We start from the raw sequence: 14,036 nt of genomic DNA on the forward strand, positions 1-14,036 counted from the left end.
AAGGTTTTAGACCTCACTGACGTGCGTTAAGCAGCCATAAGTTTCCAAATCCCCCACGTTTTCCCTTTCGCGCCTGCGCACAAACGTCGGACGATGCCTCAAATGAACGCCTCGTCAGTGAACCTGACCTAGCAGACGGTCTCAAAGACTGACTGTGGCGAAACTTTGTTTTGTGTTCTAGCTTTCTACGTCTTACTCTGTGGCGTCGGCAAACGCCTGCCTCGAGTCAAAAGGGATTAGGATCACTTATTATTATTCACGACGCACGGTGAAAGGTACAGCTTCCCTTGTCGAAGTATATGTTAATTCTGTGGCTGAGCCATAGCTAGCCATGGCTAGAGTCAATCACTCAACATGAGCTGTGCAGCTGAACCAAGGCAATCAAGGACTGAGCCTAGCCCATGCCGGTGCGCTAAATTTCAGTTTCCAATGAGTGCGCCTTTTGAGTGCAGTTCTATCCACGCGGGCGTTTCTCTCCGCAATGGCATCCGCATGCCCATCCTTGGCTTGGGTGAGTACAAACTTGAAGCTGGTAGGTAGTGCTGAACTTAGCGTCAGAAGGTGGCTGCTGGGCGTGATTATATTTTTATCGTCCCGACGAAAAACGCGCCCCACGACTTTTGCAACACCTGTCAGCACGTTGCCTTCGTTATCTCCGCAGGTACATCGCACAGTGGCGGGTACTGCCACTCAACCGTGGTATATGCTTTGCGCCACTGTGGATACCGGCTCGTGGACACGGCCAAGCGCTACGGCTGCGAACAGTATCTGGGCGAGGCTATCGCGGAGAGCGGCGTGCCACGCGAGGAGCTCTTCCTCGCCACGAAACTGTGGCCGCGCGACTACCAGGGCGCTGGGGGCGACGGGCCACGGAATGCATTCCGGGGATCGTTGGAACGGCTCGCGGTTGACTACCTAGACCTGTACCTGATGCATTGGCCCGAGTGCCCGACTGAGTGCGTGGACCGACAACGCACGCTGGACGACACGTGGCGCCAGCTAGAGCTCCTTTATGATGAGGGTCTGTGCCGCGCCGTGGGCGTCAGCAACTACGAACGAGACGACCTTGAGCGCCTTCTAGACGTGTGCAGCCTGGTGCCGCATGTGAACCAGCTCGAGTTCCATCCACACCATGCGCCTGAGGAACTGCTGCGCTTCTGCGCGAGCCAGGGCATCCTCTTCCAGGCAGGCAGTGGGTGTTCGGGTATCAGCCCTTTACGCTGAGGCGCTACTGCTACTGCAGGGCTACTCACCACTGGCCAAGGGCCGCCTGCTGGCCGACCCCGTAGTGTGCCGTGTGGCCCAGCACCACCGACGCTCATCCGCCCAGGTGCTGGTGCGATGGTCGCTGCAGAAAGGCGTCGTGGCCATCCCCAAGTCAACGCAGCGGGACCGGGTGCGCGAAAACGCACAGGTACGCTTTTGGCTAACCTCTGTGCTTTTGCCATTGAATATCTAATCCGTCTGTGCAAGTTGCGACTTCAATTTTGTTGATGTAAATGAGAAACAACAAACCACAGAAAACGGAACCTTGCAGAACTCCTCAGATGGTGGTACTTAATGGAGAATCGGGCTCGTTTACACCGAGAAACTGCAGTCTGTTACTAAGAAATGTTCGATCCAAGCAAGAATGTGTGGGTCGAGGTTGAGTTCACAAAGCTTGAAACAGAGAAGGTGATAGGCAACTAAGTGGAAAGCTTTGCAGAAGTTCGGAAAGATGCAGTCACTGGCGAGCCCTCTGTCGAAAGCAGTAAGAACATCATTTGTAAACGCAATAAATTGTCCAGCATGAAACTTTTTTGTGAAATCCATGCTGAAAATGGCTAAGGATTGAATTGTTTTCCAGAAAGTTCACTAGAAAGTGCGCGTGATCAGCGTTCATCTACTGCCAGTGCTACTAGACTGTGCCTAGTACCCCGCACCTCCACCAAATGTAGTAAAATGATTTATTACGGGGCACTAGGCACAGTCTAGTAGCACTGGCAGTAGATGAACGCTGATCACGCGCACAGCCGACACAAGAGCGCCTTCTTCGTCTTCCTCTTCACCACAACTAGATAAAATATTATGCCCGAGCATTTTGCATGGTATGCTAGTCAAGGATATCGTCCTAGTGGCGAACTGGCATCACCGGATTTAAACACTGGCACAACCTAACCATGCCTACCTTATAGTCATCAGGTAAGGGATGCAATGATACTGTGTAAAAATGCTTGATACAATTATAGAATATTGAATTTTGATGTGTCTTATAAATTTAGAATCAATACCATCAGCACATGACAATGGTTACACTTTTAATGTTTGCATGAACTTAAGCACGGCAAAAGAATCATTTGAAATAGGGTCCATACATGCATTTGTGCTGGTGCACAGGGGCCAAGTGAATTCAGCTGCTCGAAAGCCCCGAAATCTCATCATTCATAACAATATAGCATTCAGCACAAGGAACAGCTACCTGTTAGCATGAACAAGTGAAACTTCTTTCTTTTTTGTGATGCCGATAACACTCCAAGATTTCTTTGAATTTTGAACTAGCTATGATAAAAAGTATGCTTGGCATCTTTAGCTGCATTCTTGAATAACTGAACGGCATGAAGGTAAGATGACTAGTATTCTAGAACACACAATTTTTAGCTCCGATAAACTTTTTTTTTTAATCAAGGATTTTACTGAAACATTAAGCCATGATGAGTGATGCCTACAGAGGATCATATGTTATGGTATACAGGGTGTCCTATCATGCACCAAGATTTCAAAATTTGCAAATGCCTTGTATCAAGACAGAACCAAGATAATGTTGTTTGCCATGACTTCAAGATTAACTCCTAAAATATTATGATTAGATGGAAAGTGTCAATAAGCAAATTCTAAAGCAAGGGGAAAAATTCCCGATACATCTTTCTTTTGCTTAATACATGCAAAGTGCCTCGAGCGGCCAGTGCACACAGCCGTACAGGCCTGGCCATTAGAAGCGGTGCCGCACGCGGTCGTAAGTACGCCAAACGCTGAAATGGCCAGTAGGGGTGTCATGGAACTCCTCAAGAACTGATGCCCGGAGATGGTGTGGTACAAGTAAAAATTCTGGTCCTTCAGCGCGTAAGCTGCGACGGTAGAGAATGTCATCGCGGAGCATGAACATGTGTAGCGCGGACTGAGAATGTCCAGAATTGAGACGATCAATGAGAACACATCAGCAGTCATCACGTCGTTCATCACGGATGTTGCGCACATCATAAATGGCGAGGACAATCTACAGAAAATTCAGGGCGGTTGACAGGATGATGGCAGAGGCAGTTGGCGTCCTTGTGCAAACGGCCTGATTTGTATAAAACTGCAAATTAATATTCTTAGAGCCCTGGAGCCCATCTACCCAATTGTCCAGTGGGGTCTTTAAAGGGATGCTAAAGCTAAAAATGATTTCTTCTGCATCAGTAAATTACCGTTCTACAACACCAAAAACACCATTCTTGCAACGCTAAGATGTTTGGTAAGCCAGAAAAAGCGCAAGAACGAAATACGGGTGGCAACGCCTACTTAAGTTCCCGCACTTGGGGGCTGTGGCGTCTTGGATTTTGATGGCATCTTCTAGGGCCTACTAATTATATATAGCGGTACAGATTGACTACATTGTGTTCTAAAGGAACCAAATATTAAACATAGCAAGTTTTGGGAACCTTTATTCAGCCAAGGCGGCCCAAATGCGAAAACATACTTTGGAATCCCTGACGTCACGCTGATGTACCAGCGCTGGGGTTTCGGCGCGAAATTAAAACACTGATACTTGGACCTTCGTTTTCTCATCAAATAATCAAACTATTTTTTTTAAATGACTGCCTGCAGGGTTCTCAAACAATGCTTCATTAGTCTAAACTGATTTATTGTTTCACTTTAGTGTTCCTTTAAGTGAGGAGAGCCAGCACAAGGCGTCATCTGTAACCATGAAAAATGTGCGGCTGTACAAGTCGGGCTGGAATTTGGCAACTGCCCAAACTAATGCCTGCCACTCCTGTTCGGTAATTGAAAAATTCCTGTCTGCGGGTGACAGGAGGCAGCTGGTGTATGCAATTACGCGGTTTGTGTTACACTGCAATTGAAGAAGTACAGCCCCAATTTCATGCCACTGGCATCTGTCAGTTCAGTGACGGCAGGTGGATCATAATGAGCCAGCAACAGAGGAGCCGTGAGCAAGCATAAGAGGGTGGAGAAGGCTTTGTTTTGAGCAAGCTCCATGTGAAAGCAACGTCCTTAACTAAATAGGTGAGTGGGGCGAGTGATTTCGGCGAAATTCTTGATAAAACGACGGAAATACGAGCATAGTCTAACAAAGCTTCTTGCGTCTGTGATGGAAGACTGAACAGGAAAGTTCTGGACAGCGTGAATCCTGTCAAGGTCGGGTTGAATGTCAGGGGCACTGACAAGATGGCCACGAATGGTAATTCGACGTCTAAAGTGTCACTTGGATCAGTTCATTTGTAGGCCGGCGCGTTGGAAAATAGCCGTGAAGCAAGGACTCCATCATTCTTTCGAAGCTATCCGGGGCATTGCAAAGGCAGAATGGCATACCCTTGAATTGGTAGAGGCAGTCATTTGTTACGAAGGCAGTTTTCTCACAGTCCAGGTTATCTACCGAGATTTACCAATTGTCTGATCGGAGGTCTATCGATTAAAAGTACTTGGCTCCGTGCAAGCAGTCCAAGGCACCATCAATATGGGGCAAGGGCTCGACATCCTTGCGCGTGATGTTGTTGAGGTGTCTGTAATCCCCACAAAAGCACTGCCATCCTTCTTGACAAGGACAACAGGGGATGCCCGCGTACCGACTGATGGCTCGATAACACCTTTAATGAACATCTTACCGACTTCTCATTGTATCTCTTGTCATTCAGCATGTGAAACACCGTACGGCCGGCGACGTATTGGCTTGGCGTCATCGGTGTAAATGCGATGGGTGACCACTGACGTCTGGGCTAAAGGGCAGCCGTTAAGGTAAAATATGGTGCAGTAGGTTTCCAAGAGACGGCGGAGGCCAGCAGCTTATGCTAGAAGGTCAGGTGCAATTATCTTGCTAAGTTAGTCTGTGAGAGTCGGTGAATTGGAGGTTCCTGTAGAGGGCGACGGAATTTCGGCCTCAAGAGCTGATATCTCACAATCGTTCACAGGTGAGATGTTGCCTAATGACATGCGTCCGGCAACAATTTGAGTCGAGCAGTTAAAATTAAGGGAATGGAGTGAAGTTCGATTGCCTGTAACACCAAGCATGGCATGGGGAACGGCCAAATTTCTTTCAAGCAGTACGTCAGCGGTGGCACATAGTACACAGACGCCATCAGGAGCAGATGGTAATGGCAGTAGAGTAACTTACATAGTGGCTTGAGGCGACAGGCGGATGTCTTTGGGAGAGCATAACTGTAGCTGTGTGACTGGTCGACTACAGCAGCCGTGAGGCAGTTCAAGCTGAATGACACTAGACGCGCACTCAAACAGGGCTGAACGGGACGATAAAAAGTCTATGCGCAGTATAACGTCGTAAGGGCATTGTTCCAAAACGGCAAACAGCCACTAGGTGCCCCTTGGTGCCAGTGTGAGCAGTGCACATACCAAGCACAGTAGGCATTCCTCCGTCAGCGAAGCAGAGGGTGCGTGGTGCAGCGGGCAACTGTCCCCGCCATGATGCCAGGTATGGGAGCCGCTTCAGGCCACTGGGTGCATCGATCAATACACCTAAGCCTGTACTTATAACCACCGAATGGTGTCAAAGGTCCAACAATGTCCATATGAATGGTGTCGAGGCGTGCGACGGGGAGGGGACCACATGGTGGTGTAAAATGCCACGTTAACTGTCCAAAGTGCCGCTGATACCAGCAATGTGGCCATGACTGCGAAGAGAAGCTGTAGAAGGACGGTGGGAAGGTCTTGGTGAATGATATGGTCATCGCCCAAAACGTTGTCTCCGAAATATGTCACTTAGGTGTTGTCGTCCCGTGTTGTGAGGTTGCTTGCCACATCTGCAAGACGTTGAATGTCTGTGCGAATCTCAGCGATTCATCTTGCTTTGGTGAGGTAGGTTTTGAAGTGGAAAATCGGTTGGTCAGCAAAGCTACTGCAAGGGTGGCAGAAGTGTGCCGCTCGGAACTTGCAGCAGCTATGGATAGCTGGGAAGGCACTATTTCACATACCTTGTTGGCGAGGGTGGCCAGCGCAGACAGGTTCAGCTCCGATAGTGATGCCAAAACCATCTGAACCTTGGGTGGTAGGCACTAAATAAACAGCTCCTTTAGTAGACTGTTGTCGAAACATGAAACCCAAGTGCTCAGAAGTGCTTGCATTTGTCCGAGTTGACTTGGACGGCAATCACCAAGCTCGGTTGACAATAGCAGCACTTGCAGCCGCTTCGTTCGGGAATAGCCATGCGCTCAAGGATGGCCTTCTTCAGCGTATCGTATGGAGTCCGGCATGGTGGTGCACTTAGGATGTCGCACACTTTGATGGCGAGGTCATGAGGCAGGGTGCCAAGTAGGTAGCTATACCTTGCTTGCTGTGATGCTAGAGACCTGAAAATGGACCTCTACCTGAAAATTCACAGGGATTGTGGCGCGAAATATGTATCGTGACAAGGGGACAGAAAACAACACAGTGAAGTGTCGAACTACCAACTGTTTAATGACAGCCTGAGAAACAAAAAAACTTCAGCGCATGCAAAAAGAGCCAAGGTGTGATGTAGCACTAGATGGCCATGATAGCATATTGCCTGAGAAACAAACAAAAACAACTTCCGAGCGTGCAAAGAGAGCGAAGGTTTGACGTAGAACTACATGGTCATGATAGCATATTCTGAAAAAAGTGCATTTCTGCAGAATGTTTTCTTCGTATTAAGAAAGCGAATTAAAAGGATGAGTAAGCAAAGTAGGATGACTAAGCGAAGTAGACTAAACAAATTAAAGGGGGGGAGTGTACATTACGTGCCCATCTTTAATGCATTTGCAGTTGGGCTTTCACCTTCAAGTTGTTTTGGGGATAACATAAGAGACGCTGTGAATCTTTTTCCAACGCCCAAGCGCTTGCTTTGCTTGTGCCTTTGGAGACTTAGTTGTCATGGGCACATCAGTGCTGTGGCAAATGAAAGCAAATAAGATATCGCAAAAAACATAAAAGAAAATGGATGCATTTCCTACAACAGTCTGGCAATATAAGGAACTTCCATTTAGAGACTCTTTAAAGAAAACCACAGTGTCAAAATTAAGCCGCAGTCGGCCACTACGTAGTGCCTCATAATCTGATTAGTTTTGGCACATACAGCCCCATAATTCAATTAGTTTAATACTTCTGCCATGGTATGATGTGCCATGTGAGGCAATGACAATGCTCCACCCTCTCAAAGGTTATCAAATATAGTGTACAACAACGCTCCAAGCAAACACCTTCCCCTATGTGTTCTGTGCACTACAGAAAAACCAGCAGTGGTGCCTGTAAGGTAGCGTTTAACGTCAACTCACCACTCTCGCGTTGCACTAAACGTTGACGAAATTAAACATTTGCAGTCAACATCACCGCTAATCATTGTCAAAGCAAACGGCACAGAAAGCTTCGCTTACATCGATTCCCACAGTGCATGTGATCTGCGTAATGTATGCTATAACTGAAAGCCTGAGCACTTAAAACCATTAAGAGCTGGGTGAATTCTGGTTCAAATAACAGAATTTACATTTTGTCATAAAGTGTGGGCCGCCTTGAATTTGGCATATGTGCTGTGGTAGCAGAAAACAGTAAACAACTCGCATAGGAAATCACAAGAGAGTGAAGAATTCATGTGCTTTGCGATACTTATCTAAATTTTCTGCACTGCTGACAAAAATGTATCTGCCTGGTGCTAGTCTTTATTTTTCCACGTATCTGGTGCCACTCCTTTGTGTTTGTCTTAAATGTCTGTTGTGCTGTTCTTGCTTTGAGGCTGGAGCAGCTTGTGAATGCAGCACATCATGCAGGTATTTGACTTTGAGCTGAGCCCAGACGACATGGCTGCCTTGGGGACACTTAATTGTGGGCAGCGTTACATTGAGAGAGCAGGCGTGCAGTCCAAGATTGATTCACTCCTTCCAGATGGCTACAAGCTGGCTGGACGACTCAGCCTGCGCAACTACAGCTGAGCTATTGCGATGCGCTGCCATGTGCACATAATAATAAATATTGTGCTTTGTCACATGTAAAATGTGCTGTCCAAAGACTTTATTCATCAACACATTCCATTTTCCTGTTGCAGCATTTGGTTTCATCAGGAACTGAAGAACCTGAAAAAGCAAGTGCACCAGTCATAAGTTTGCAAGTCTACTGTCCTCTTGAGGGCTCACTCACACCAACATAAGGAACATCACTAGGATGTTCCAGAGACCAATCAAAGCCCTGAAGTAGCGAATGGTGCCAAGGAGATTGCAAATCTTGCTGCCTGAAAGGAGAGATGGTGATGCAACATGCTGCCAATACCCTGTGCAAATGAATCATACCAGCTGTCATCTCCATTTTCTCTATGAATCCTTCATCCCGAGAAGTTGGCCTGCAAATTGCAATGGAAGTAGCTGCTTACGCTGCCAACAAGAAATATTTGGCAATGAAAAACCCTACAGAATGTGCAGTTAGTGTAAAAAATACGATCATGGAGCACTGCGTTGCACAGTAGTAAGTTCACTCGCAGCATGGCATGCTCTGAAATCCATTTGCACATGGGAATTCAGTTTCAAACATATAGCAGCTGACAAAACCTTATTCCATGGTATAGTCTTTCTGTATGCATTTCACGTCAGTGCAGTTAATAAACAGCTCTGTACTGTGGTGTATAGGCGCACCGAGGGCCGATAGCGTTGTTTCTGCTATAGTATAGCGCGTCACCTGCATTCACGAAGTGAAACGTCACTAAGTTTTTTTCTCTGTGTTTCGCACTTCAATCAGCCTCATTTCACATCCAGTTCATGTGCGCTGACATCCAAAAGCTTGGAAAGCATGACCAATTTTCTTTTTTTTTGCCTGCTGCTCTGGTGCTGTGTGCCACAATGCGCCATGCACATGAAGTAGCAGGGTGTAATTTTACTTCTACTTCAAGGATAACAATCTTCACAACACATGGCTAACAATGCTTAGAAAGGGCAATGAACCAAAGTTGGCTTTCCAGCAAGCACTTACAAGGCAACTTTGTGGACTAGGAATGCAAATGTTCGGTCAGTAACGGTGCATTCGATAGAAAAAATCTGAACAAGTTTCTGATCAGGAAAAAAAATGCACGAAAGTGTATGTACATAGTTTTGCAAATCGTAGATTTGTCCCACCGTATGTGGCCTGTCCATGAAAGCTCTCTGTATGCTTGAAAGGTGACATGTCGGACGGATTGGCAACCAGTACTCCCCCCCGCGGAGCCGCTGGACCCAGGGAACGAAAGACATCCCTAATGCTTTCGTTATGTGTGACATGCAGCTACATATAGCTAATAAACCATCAAACATTCTGGAACTTTGGATTTGCCACAGGTAATTTGTTAAGAGGAAGGTTTAGCTCGGGTGCTCCTATCTAAATACATCTAAATTAGAATTCGTTTTTCTCGCTAACCACTGCACCAAACTTGAACTTTGTTGCCTTTAAACAAAAAAACTTAATATAATGACTGAACCTAAAACGGACAAAATCGACGTTACACACAGTGGCGTAGCAACGGGAGGGGGGGGGGGGGGGGGGGTGTTACATATGTCTGAAGACACCCGAAAATTGTCGATATCCTCGCCTTCCTCGACAACACCCGAGGGGGGGGGGGTGACAAAAGAGCTATCGGCCCCGGGTTACAGACGACCTAGCTACGCCACTGGTTACACATGAATCTCAACAAATTTAATGTGTAAATGTAGCTTTTGCAGAACCCTTCTACATAACGTAACAAATTGACGTAATATATAAATTGACACAACGAGTTTGTCTGCTTTGAATGATTTAATGGATGCCCTTTACAGAACCGCGATACCTGTTCTTGGCGGAGAGCTATTAATTTCTAAACGAGCTTATATTAATTCTTTAAACAAAATTCAGGCCCGAAATCGAAATTCCGCTTCCAACAGTCACTAGAATTTAACTCTCTCTCAAATGCAAGAACTTTCATTAAAATCGCTCCAGGCGTTATCTCAGAAAAGCGTTTTTGCGTTTTACATTATTTGAATAGGCCGCGTCGGAGTTGGGCACGAGCTAGAGCTTCGTCTTGAGAAGCAACGTTCCGAACGACAAACGGGCTTTAGAGATTTATAAAAAGTAACTTTATGCAAAACAAAAACAAAAAAAAAGATGCGACGTAACTTCTTTCCGTAGTACAAAGTACAAAAGTTCCACTCGAGCTCAGCAGTTCAACGTTCAACGCCATAGCCACTGGGCTACCGCTGCGGGTACAAAAGTTCCACTACTTCGCCGTTTCCGAGTTTTGTAAAAGATTATTACTCTAACAACGTTTCTAAGGCTGTATTGCACAAATCTCGTTTACTGTGCCGAACATAACTCTACCGGCACAATTTTCAAACGTAGAGGCAGTTACCTACGTGCGCAGTCTTGCACAAACCTTGTTCACGGTACCGAACATAACGCTACCAGCACAATTTTTAAAAGAAGGGGCAGTTGCCGACATGCGCAGAACAGTATGGCGATACATGGTTTGTGCCACATACTGCTGCCAGCCTACCAGTGGTCGGCATTCTCCATCGATCAACACTGGGTGAAAAAGAAAAACGTAACTGTAGCTAACATTTCGACACGGGGTTTTGTCTTCGTCTCGCCAATAATTGCGCCTTTACATATAAATTCGTCTATCGTGTACTCTAGAAGATCTATCTGTAGGAAAGTAAGGTCACGTTTGCCTTAGGAACCCTGAATGACACTTACAGCTTAAAGTTTATAACGGCACCGGCATTCAGCAGCAACGTTCTGTAAAATAAAGAAAGAAGACGTAAAAGAAAGCATCTTGCTAGCTTAAAAACGTGAGTAGTTTCATTACTGCAGTCGCCGCTTACCCGAAGAGAATTATATCTGAGAGCATACCGCCACGGCGATCTTGATGAGCCTTGAACCGCAGTTTCCTTACTGCCGACTGCTAGCTTTCACATCCAACTGCTAATATGCTATAATTGCATCAGCACCCACGCGCAAAATAAACGCGGTAACGCTAACTAGAGTACTGCTGGAATACGGCCTACGCCGAGCTTAGTTGCAATGTTGGCAGCGCCAAGCTCTCCCTCCTCCTCTGTCTTCTGCATTGAATTGGCGCGGCTCGCTACGTGCACGTGGTTGTGCTCGCATTTCCGAGCCAATGCCTCCAACCACAACCATTAACATACCATTAATGTATGAAACTCTATGACCACAACCATATCACGACCACGTACATCCAACGCCTCCTATAGATCGGTACATCCCACATCATGTAACCTTTACTTTTAGGATGGTGATGATGATGACGTAGGCCTTGCGCAAGCCAAATGCCCTTGTCCATGGAGGAAGGAAACTAAGGAGAGCATAGAGTTATAAGGAGAGGCCCTACCCATGACAAACTCTATGGCCCTACCCCCTCCGCGCGCTAGGAGAAAAGTTTGGAGGAAATGACGTAGTAGGTTCTCCTTTGTTTTGCTGTTTTTTTATTTCTTTGCTGTAGTAGCCCCGCCTTTCGGGCCACAATGGCGGTTTTATTATTGTTCTGTGCGCTCACACGTGTTGCTCCGTAGGTTTCGTACCGTGGCAAAGGCGCCGTGCGGGCAGGTTTGCGTTGGTCTCCGTGATTTGTTGCGCTGCGTTATTTGGACCGTGCTCTGCCGGATGTTGCTGTGGCCAGGTGGGACAGAAGGAACTAAAGTTCGTGAAATGAACGCGCATGTAACGCTGTACGTAATGTACCGCGCCACGGCAATGGCTACGGACGAAGGAGTATCCGCGGGAAATGTTGCCCTCTTTGGCGGAATCATGCTAACATGCTAACGATTGCTGCGGAGCGCGCGGGTCCGGGCAGCACGGTTGCGCGCAGCGCGGCGTAGTTTCGCGAGAAATGTAAACATGAGAGGAAAGCAGGCCAGATAGGCGGAGCAACGCCATGAACAACGCCAACTTCCGGCTTCACTTTAGCTTCACAAAGAGTGACGTCAGGGCTTCTCCTTAGTTTCCTTCATGCCTGCTAAACACGAGCTCACGGGATCCAATCCGCGGGCCGCATTTCGATGGGGGCGAAATGCAAGAACGCCCATGTACCGTGCATGGACGTCAGACTCTGGAGTTTTGCAAGACGCGTAGCGCCACCTGCCGGTGCGAAGAGGCAGTAATTGAGTAGTGCAAAGCCCGACTCCCTTGCTAAGTTGCCTATGCAGCTAGCGACTGCGAAACAACGATTTAACTAGATTTTGGTCCATATTGCGAGTGTTTTGCGCATTTAACACCCAGACAGAGAGCTATGAATTTCTACGCTAGTCGGACGCGCCGCCGAACTGCCATTAAGCGCTTGCTGCTGGCTCACTCTTCAGGTCACGGAGGAAGGAAACTCAGGAGAGGCCCTGACGTCACTCTTTGTGAAGATAAAGTGAAGCCGGAAGTTGGCGTTGCTCCGCCTATCGGGCCAGCTCTCCTCTCTTGTTTACATTTCTCGCGAAACTACGCCGCGCTGCGCGCAACCGTGGTGCTCGGACGCGCGCGCTCCGCAGCAACTAAACAATCGTTAGCACGTTAGCATGATTCCGCCAAAAAGGGCAACATTTCCCGCGGATATTCCTTCGTCCGTTGCCATTGCCGTGGTGCGGTACATTGCGTACAGCGCTGCATGCGCGTTCATTTAACGAACTTTAGTTCCTCGTGTCCCACCTGGCCACAGCAAGATCCGGGAGAGCACGGTCCAGCTAACGCAGCGCAACAAAACACGGAGACCAATGCGAACCTGCCCGCACAGCGCCTTCACCACGGTACGAAATCTACAGAGCAACACGTGTGAGCGCACAGAACCAAAACAAAGCCGCCATTGTGGCCCGAAAGGCCTGGCCGCCACGGCAAAGAAATAAAAAATCAGCAAAGAAGAGGAGAACCTACTACGTCATTGCTTCCACACTTCTCTCCTAGCGCGCGGAGGGGATTGGGCTTCTCCTTAGTTTCCTTCCTCCATGCCCTTGTCCTTTGAAGCGGGCGATAGGATCCGGCTAGAGTACACTCTTTATTCTATGGTACACACTAGATCCGGCCAACTAGAAAAGATATGGAAAAGATCACCTAATAAAAAAAAAAGAGCGACACGTGCGTGCGCGTGTATATGCGCTCGCTCGCGCGCATAGAATAACTTGTAGTCTGCAAATTAGTGTGCTATGTGTTGCATAGAATTTGCAGTGTGCAAATTTTCTGTCATAACAAGTTTGTTTGTCCTGCCGCCACTCCTTCAGACGTCGCTTCGTTGTTTCTGGTTGTCAAGTGGTTCAAATGCACTCTAGTTTCAACCGTCCGTACTGCTCATTGCGTTTATGTCAGGCCATATAGCATGCATAGAGTTTCGTACTGTTGCCAGGCCGCTGCTATGGTGCCATCGTCCCATCTCGAAGCAGTGCATGTAGCAGTCGAACAGTGCTTTCTAGCCTCTTTAGGCCTACGGTGCTACGCAGTGCCTATGAAACTTGCGGATACCATCGCCATGGACCAAAACGTTCCCATGGACACAAGATGCTTCTTTGATCTATGATGGAGCGGCGCCCTCCATCTTCTCGGTGCTCGCCCGGAATGTAACGAGGTGCTTCTGTTGCCAAGGTGAGCGTCAGTTTCCTGCGGGGTAGAGGCTCCTTGCTGGGGCACGCGAAACCATAGATGTTCCGGCCACCGTACTTGTACGTCAACGCACTCCCGACTGACGTACGGAACGTAAGGGCGGTGTGCGTGTCGTGTTTGCGTTCGCTGCGATGTACTACTTCTTGCTTTCACAGCTACGACGTCGGTAACTGCTCCGCTTTCGTTATGCCATCAGTGCGGTTATGACATATGCTGATGTTCTTTTTCTCGGCACC

At 47.6% G+C, this 14,036-nt stretch overlaps 2 protein-coding genes across 3 annotated transcripts; one reads left to right on the forward strand and one right to left on the reverse strand.

Moving 5' to 3' along the window:
* The first annotated feature begins 196 nt into the window (after positions 1 to 196).
* On the forward strand, positions 197 to 8,362 carry LOC140214406 (uncharacterized oxidoreductase ZK1290.5-like). Of its 2 annotated transcripts, none has more exons than XM_072285775.1 (4): positions 197 to 511; positions 662 to 1,185; positions 1,244 to 1,414; positions 8,261 to 8,362. In XM_072285775.1, the coding sequence occupies exons 1-4, from the start codon at positions 355 to 357 to the stop codon at positions 8,360 to 8,362; spliced, it is 954 nt and encodes a 317-aa protein (XP_072141876.1). In that variant the 5' UTR covers positions 197 to 354. The 2 variants fall into 2 exon arrangements, with proteins under 2 accessions (XP_072141876.1, XP_072141875.1); XM_072285774.1 differs by lacking the exon at positions 8,261 to 8,362 and adding an exon at positions 7,986 to 8,209 and having other exon boundaries at positions 208 to 511.
* Positions 8,205 to 11,247, reverse strand: LOC140214407 (protein SMIM7 homolog). The gene is made up of 5 exons (XM_072285776.1): positions 11,031 to 11,247; positions 10,903 to 10,944; positions 8,502 to 8,551; positions 8,353 to 8,443; positions 8,205 to 8,288 (listed from the first exon to the last, which is right to left on the reverse strand). Exons 1-5 carry the CDS (start codon positions 11,054 to 11,056, stop codon positions 8,273 to 8,275), a joined length of 225 nt encoding a protein of 74 aa, XP_072141877.1. The 5' UTR covers positions 11,057 to 11,247; the 3' UTR covers positions 8,205 to 8,272.
* Between the last annotated feature and the right edge of the window lie 2,789 nt (positions 11,248 to 14,036).

The sequence above is a fragment of the Dermacentor andersoni genome, unplaced genomic scaffold (assembly GCF_023375885.2).
Source record: "Dermacentor andersoni unplaced genomic scaffold, qqDerAnde1_hic_scaffold ctg00000033.1, whole genome shotgun sequence".
NCBI classification, from domain to species: Eukaryota; Metazoa; Arthropoda; class Arachnida; order Ixodida; family Ixodidae; genus Dermacentor; species Dermacentor andersoni.